Raw genomic sequence first — 7,672 nt, forward strand, 5'->3', positions numbered from 1 at the left:
TGATAGTATAAAATAAAAAAATGAATTAGTTAACCGTTTATCATTTCCTGTATGGCCACATCAGGTCCTCACTCCTTTCATCAAAAATTAGAAGACCACATATAAATTTACCTATTAATATTAAGGAAAACATCAGAAGATATTTATTTACCATTTACATATTTAACAATTCAAATGTTTCAAAGATTACAAAAATGGAATTTGGCTGGACAAATACATAATTCCTTTGCAATATAACACTCGAGTCAAGACAGAGACTTAGTTATAACAATAGCGCTTGCGCAAAACAAAGATTAAGAGTTTAGACAAGATAGTCAGCCAATTCTTTTCTTGTTTACTCTTTTGCTTATATCAGAATGAGATGAATAGAATAAAGGATAATAAGAAATATTGGATATTGAGTCAAGAATAGCAATGCCCATATCAAGATTATTCTTGAATTAGAGGAGCAGATTTTCTAATTAATTGTACAGCTAGAATCAAGGGATTAATATCCCTGATTATACATAGTAATTTTTTTTATTTCTTTCCTTACCTGTAAATTAGATTTGGCAAATTTATTTAAATAATGCTATATATTTTGGCGAGCAAAATAAAAACTTTTTCATGGTATCCGAGCGGGCTCCTAAATATGACAATAAAGTGAGTCTCCATGGCTGACAAACACAAAAAATCAACAACTGAAATGCTCAGTTTGACCGATACAAACCTTCTTTCAATCATTGGTTACAAACTTAATAGCCATAACTATATTCATTATTATGGGCAAGATCTGCCCGCCTCTTCCTCCAAGGAAAACGGAAGGAAGACTACATTACTGATGATGCAAAGGAACCGGAAAAGAAGGATCTAATGCACTAGAAATGGATGCTTGATAATAGCTTGGTCATGCCCTAGCTGCTCAACTCATGACAAATGAAACTACTGAGAACTTTATGTACTATGAGACTGTTGCAGAAATTTGGAATGCAACAAAGAAAACCTACTCAAATATAAACAATACCTCAGCCATTTTCGAGATTAATAGCCTCCTACATGACCTGCAGCAAGGAGACTCTTCTCTCACTGAATACTACCACTCTCTCACAAGGCATTGGCAGTAGCCGAACATTTATGAAGACACGGGGTGGAAGTGTCATGGAGATAGCAAGCATTACAAAACTCTAGTAGAGAAAGACCGAATATACCAATTCTTGTTGGGGCTGAACAAGAATTTGGATGAAGTTAGAAGGAGAATTCTTGACAATAAGTCACTCCTTAGCATCTGCGAGGCTTTTGCAAGTTAGAAGGGAAGAAAGTAAAAGGGAAATTATGCTAAGTGGATCAGCTGATAGTATTGGCACTGAAAGGTCTGCACTTATTGCACAAGGACTCCCAAAAAAAAGCAGGGGATAGTGTGATTGATGCAGAAAAATAGGCACACAAGGGAGACATGTTGGTTACTCCATAGGAAGCTTGTTGATTGGAAGCTGAGACACGGGGAAAACAAAGCTCATGCTACAATCAGTGAAGAAAGCAAACCCATAGCAAAATTTGAACCCAATCTTTTCAACAAAGAGCAGATGGAAATGATGCAAAAAATGTTTCAACAGACCTTCCAAACTACAAGTACAAATTCTCTCCCTGCTACACTTGCTCAAAAAAGTAATATCTCCACCGTCTTTCATGTCAATCACCAGAAAATAGGTCCTTGGATTGCTGTCTCTGGAGCCTCAAACCATATGACAAGTGATATCAATGTATTCAACCAATATAACCTTTGTTATAATGACTCTGTTGTTCGCATAGCAGATAGGACCATTTCTAAAGTTGCCAAGAAAGGTCTTGTGATCATTTCTGAAGACATAATACTAAAATTTATATTACGTGTTCTTAATTTGGATTGCAATTTACTGCCCACAAACAAACTCACACAAGATTTAAGGTGTGTAACTAAATTTCTCCCACATGTATGTGAATTTCAAGATTTGGACTCGGAGAAGAAGATTAGCAATGCTAAAGAATGTGTAGAGAGTTTATAAATCTACCTTCTAAGAGTGGAAGACCATAAGAGTAGACATGCGAAGGCCACACAAATGTTTACCTCAAAAGATAATGTAATGGCATGACACTTATCACCTTGGACACCTAAATTTTGTGTATTTGGAAAAAAATATTCCCTACTTTATTTAATAAAAGGTCAAAAGAATTCCTGAGTGAAATCTGCGAGTTACCCAAGCATAAATCAAATTTCATTATCCCACTCAATCATACAAACCGTCTTCCCCATTTTCTTTAATTCATAAAGAGATATGGAGACCCTCTAGGGTGTTAATGTCTTAGGGGCAAGGTGATTTGTTACTTTCATAGATGAGCACACAAGGGTTACCTGGGTATTTCTTACGAAGTGAAAGTCAGAAGTAAGGAAAATCTTTGAAAATTCTTACAAAATGATGCAAACTCAGTTTCAAATCTCTATCCAAATCCTTAGAACCATCAATGGTAGAGATACTTTCACAAGTCCCTTGATGATTACCTACTCAAAAATGGTATTGTATATCAAACCTCATGTTGATTTCCCACAACAAAATGGGGTTGCTAAAAGAAATAACAGACATCTTCTTGAAGTAACTCGATCCCTCATACTCTTTACAAATGTCTCACATCACTTTTAGGGTGAAGCTGTTCTCTTCTCAACCTCTCTCATAACCAAAATGTCATCCAAGTCCCTCAACTTCAAGAATCCTCATTAAATTCTTCAGTCTATCTATCCCAACACCAAACTTTGTTACCAACCTTCCACCCAAAATATTTTGCTACATTGTCTTTGTTCATAACCATCAACAAAATCTAAGCGAAGTTGACCCTATCCTTTGTTCCAACAAAAAAACAAACAAGTGCTACTTCACTTCTAACAAAAAATTCTACCATACTTTAGATGTCACCTTCTTTGAAAACCAACCCTTCTAGACCAAAGTTAGAATTTAGTGGGAGAGAATGAGCGAATAACAACCGTGGGAGCAAATTATCAATCCTGCCAATCTTGCTACATATTTTGAGCTTATTGCTTAGAATTCTACACCTATACCTACTACAGAAACTTTGAAATCAACGCAAAAACTATCCAACCAGAAACGGTGGAGCCAGAGGAAACAAAAGTTGAAGCAAGCATGGCATGAGACTCTATTCTTACTACTGTACTTAAAAATAAAGACTCTAGTCAGAAATAAATGAGCTACAAGTCTATTCTAGAAGAAATAAAAGATAAAAGCCTCAAATAGAGGTAGCAAATTGCACATTTTCAAGGTAAAACCAAGGTTTTAACCAAGTTCAAAACTGGAAAGTGTCACACAAGTAACATACCTTTTCTTAATTCTTCTCACACTTAGTTGATGACCGTTCCAATTTGGACATGCCTACTCCTCTAAGTAAAAGGGGTGAGGTCTTGCACCCAATACCCAATTAGAAATTGTGTCATTCGAAAATTTGTCACAACATTATAGAGTCTTTGTTACAAATCTGGACAAGATCAAAATACTCCAAAATTTCTCTGAGGCTGTCCAACCTTAATGGAAGGAATTAATAGATGAAGAAATCAAAGCCTGAAAAAAAGATAAAAATAAAAATAAAAAAAGGATAGAACACTTTAAAACTTCGAGAGTCAGCACCTCCTACCCAAAAGCCTCAAAACTCACTAGATGATTGCATGTTCTCTCCCCTACATTTTGTGCCCTAACAAATAACAATTTTATTTACAATATCTAAGTAATCAAGATTTATTAGATTGAAGTAAAAAAAACAAAAACTGAATTTGGCTGGGCAATATTGAATTTCTTTGTCACAAACATTCTAGACAAAATTGAAGTGTAACAACAGTTTGTCAATCAATACTAAGAGATTAGACAACGACAGAAAATCATTTATCTTGTTTAATACTCTGCTTTTGTCAGAACAATCTAAGGTTTAATCAGGTATAAGAAATTATCAACTTTGGGACAGAAAGAAAAATAAACAGCAAAATATATGATCTCATTAGGCTGTTGTATCCATATATATTATATTTGCTCTACGCAAGAAGTGGTCCCTCCTCCTCAATAAGTAACTCCTGGCATTTGATTAAGGCAAAAATATATCCCGACTACCACCGCTCTTTTAAAGTAAATCAATACATATTTCTTTCAGGTTCCATCAACATTATACCGTAAATTTATATTTACTTTTTAAATATTTACAACATTAAATAATTAAAATAATAATTTTATATTATATTATTAAAATTTTATGAAACATTATATAATATTTAAAATAAAAATATTTATAGTGTAAAATTATTAATTATAAATTATCATATTAATAAAAATTATTAATTTTTGTAATAAAAAAAATGTTAATAATATATTTTAATTCATCAATAATTTAATTTTTTTACAATAACAATTAAATTAAATTCTTATATTATTATGTCGAATATTTTTTATATACATGGTATTTGAAAATTATATATACCAAAATATATCTAAAAAATTACAAAAACATAAAAGTACAAAATATGATAGTTTGTAACACACGTTATGGCATGAGAAGTACAACCGATATTCATCTTTGTGAGAAAACACTAGGATTACGTTGCAAAAATGTACTTTTGAAACGAATTATCAATGACATGAAATTAGTCACAGCAGAGCACAACTCATGACTATAACGTGTTGGATTGAATCATTCTACAAGTACGCAAATAACCTTATTTAATTCAATAGCAACACACGATCACACTCCAAGGTTTACGGGCACTGGATTAGAGTAGACATGACTTGTTTCATACGATTAGAAACTAAATCGAAACTAGGAAATGAAAATATTACTTCATGAATATAATAACATCCACAATAAAAGTTGTATTAGTCCAAGAGTCAAAATTCAGCAGATAAAATCTCGAGACAAGAGAAATTAGAAACCAAAAACATTTAATAAAACTACTCAGAATTCCAGTCTGCTAATCCCCAAAGGTTTTTAAGCGGTAGCTGCTTGTTGGGCGGCAATCCTTTTCCTAGCTTCCTCAATGATTGATAACTTAATACCTTTACCCTTGGGAAGTGATACCCATGGTTTTGAACCCTTGCCAATAGTGAACACATTGCCCATACGAGTTGCAAATTCATGTCCAGTAGCATCCTGAACATGGATTGTCTCAAAGCTTCCCTTGTGCTTCTCCCTGTTCTTGATCACTCCAACACGCCCCCTGTTCCTTCCACCTGTCACCATAACTACATTCCCAACATCGAACTTGATGAAATCAACGATCTTGTTTTCCTCTAGATCCAGCTTAATGGTGTCGTTGGTCCTGATGAGGGGGTCTGGGTAGCGGATTGTGCGACCATCATAGGTGTTCAGGTAGGGGATACCTTTTTGCCCAAACTGCACTGATCGAACCTTGCAGAGCTTGAACTGCCATACACACAACCAACATACAAGGAAAACCCATAAAACCATAATCATTAAGTGGGAAAAAATCAACAATTTACACTATTGAAACTCAATAATCAAACAATTAACTACACAAAAATCTGGAAATTGATATTTAAGAAGTTTACTAGCATCAGCACCAGTTTGTTTGCTATAATAACTTGAAACAATGAATTCATACTCATCATACAATGAGAAGAGTGTAATTGCACCAAGAGGTTAGGCAGATGGAAAAGGTACCTTTGCCTCGTCATCCCTCACTGAGTGGAGACGGAATCGGCCTTTAGTGTCATAAAGCAGGCGGAAGTTCTCATTTGTTTTAGGGATTGATACAACATCTGTAAAGAGATATAAATAAAAAAGAAAAATCATGCCACCAGCCACATCATTAGAATTATATCAACATTCATAACAAAGACTCTCAAAGCGGGCAGGGAACAGAACAAGAATCCCAGGGAATCAGTTAATATCTAAACAACTCCTCAACAACCCAGATTTCACAACACAGCAACCAATATTCAAGAGGGTTTGCTTAATTAATCACAAATCATCAAGTTATATAACAAGTTTGCAGGGACACGGCTGGGTAAATATACCGTGGCACTAAGTGAGAGCTTCATGCACCAACTACATCACCCTATTATTATATAGACTTAATAACATGATGTGAACAATTATTCTAAAAATTAACAGGCTACATACATACCCATGAAACCAGTAGGATAAGTCTTGTCAGTCCTAACTTTGCCATCAACAAGGACATGTCGCTGCATCAGAATAGCAATGACTTCACGGTATGTCAGGGCATACTTCAGCCGGTTTCGCAGAATGAGTATGAGTGGGAGGCACTCCCTAGATTTGTGTGGTCCAGATGAGGGCTTTGGCGCCTATACAGGATGAAAATAATTCATATCAGTTTTGAAAAAAAAAACCCTTGAAATCTGGTCAAAAGATTATGAATCTTTCACTTACAAATGCACCACCCAATTTGTCAAGCATCCAATGCTTTGGGGCATTGAGCCTCTTCAAATGCTTCTTCAATCCCCTGGCCTGTCACAGTCATACGCAACAAAGTTTAAGTCTCACACGCAAATAAAAAAAAAGGGGTTGAAACATCCAATCTAACATAAAAATGAATAATATTACATGGATGGCAAAGCACCGAAAAGAGTTCAAAATTAGGTAGATTAGAACGCGCCATTTCATGAAAATTGAAGATTTAATTCGAGTAGAATGTAAAGGACGAAGATCAAACACATAACGAAGATAGAAGAGCATACGAACCATTCTGGTTAGCGAACCAAGCTACTGCTCCCCCTCACACGAAGCTGAAGAAACGGAAGGAGATGCTGCGGCCACCACTATGAGGGAGGTCATGATAAAACCTAATATGTAAGTGAGCTGCATCATGGGCCTGGCCCATATTTCTTCCATCATTGGGTCTTGTTTGGATCTGTCATTTATATTTTTAGTAAAAACAATATACTCTTTTTTTTTAATCTCAAAAGAGACTAAAGAAAATATACGTAAGAATCTATTTTTATTTAATCGAAAAAATTAAATAATTCTTTTCATTTTCCCTTTAATTCAAATTTTAAAGTTTTCTTCCTTTTTTAAAAGATTATACGTAATAACTTTTGGTTAAAAATTAACCATTAAAGTTATATAAAATACGAATTTACACAATAAAATTATGTAATATAATTTTTAATTGTAATTTTTTATCAATAATTGTAAGTTAGATTTTATTCTCTAAATATGTTATTAGTTCAAAGTTAACAAATATAAAATTTAAATGTATAATTTTATTTTTTTAAGTTGCAATTTTATTCAGTTTGTTAATAGTTAAGAAAATTATATTTATGTCCATAATTATTTTATTATCTTAAAAGTTTATTTCTATTTTTTTAATATCAATCATCAATAACTATCTTAATTTATGGTACATATTCAACGTGATATTAAAAGTAATAATTATTTTACATCTAAAGGACATAAAATGTCTTTTTAATCGTCTAAGATGTCATAAAAATTACTTTTTATTTATTATATATAAAAGGTGTTAAAGTTAAACAAAATTAATTATATGAGGTAAACAATGACATTTTACAGTAACTTTTTGGGGAGAGTTTGGTCTTAAGTTGAAGCTTTTTATGTTTGTAAATTTGAAGTAAAATAAGCTTAAATTTATAAAATAAATTTATTTTAAACTAAATTTACGTTTTAAAAT

General features: G+C 33.3%; 1 protein-coding gene across 1 annotated transcript; it reads right to left on the bottom strand.

Moving 5' to 3' along the window:
• Window positions 1–4,765: 4,765 nt before the first annotated feature.
• Window positions 4,766–6,808, bottom strand: LOC113864679 (40S ribosomal protein S4-2-like). Its single transcript, XM_027498674.1, has 5 exons — window positions 6,727–6,808; window positions 6,415–6,492; window positions 6,149–6,329; window positions 5,683–5,780; window positions 4,766–5,424 (listed from the first exon to the last, which is right to left on the bottom strand). Exons 1-5 carry the CDS (start codon window positions 6,727–6,729, stop codon window positions 4,990–4,992), a joined length of 795 nt encoding a protein of 264 aa, XP_027354475.1. The 5' UTR covers window positions 6,730–6,808; the 3' UTR covers window positions 4,766–4,989.
• Between the last annotated feature and the right edge of the window lie 864 nt (window positions 6,809–7,672).

The sequence above is a fragment of the Abrus precatorius genome, unplaced genomic scaffold (assembly GCF_003935025.1).
Source record: "Abrus precatorius isolate BTA unplaced genomic scaffold, Abrus_2018 Scaffold4, whole genome shotgun sequence".
Classification (NCBI taxonomy): domain Eukaryota; kingdom Viridiplantae; phylum Streptophyta; class Magnoliopsida; order Fabales; family Fabaceae; genus Abrus; species Abrus precatorius.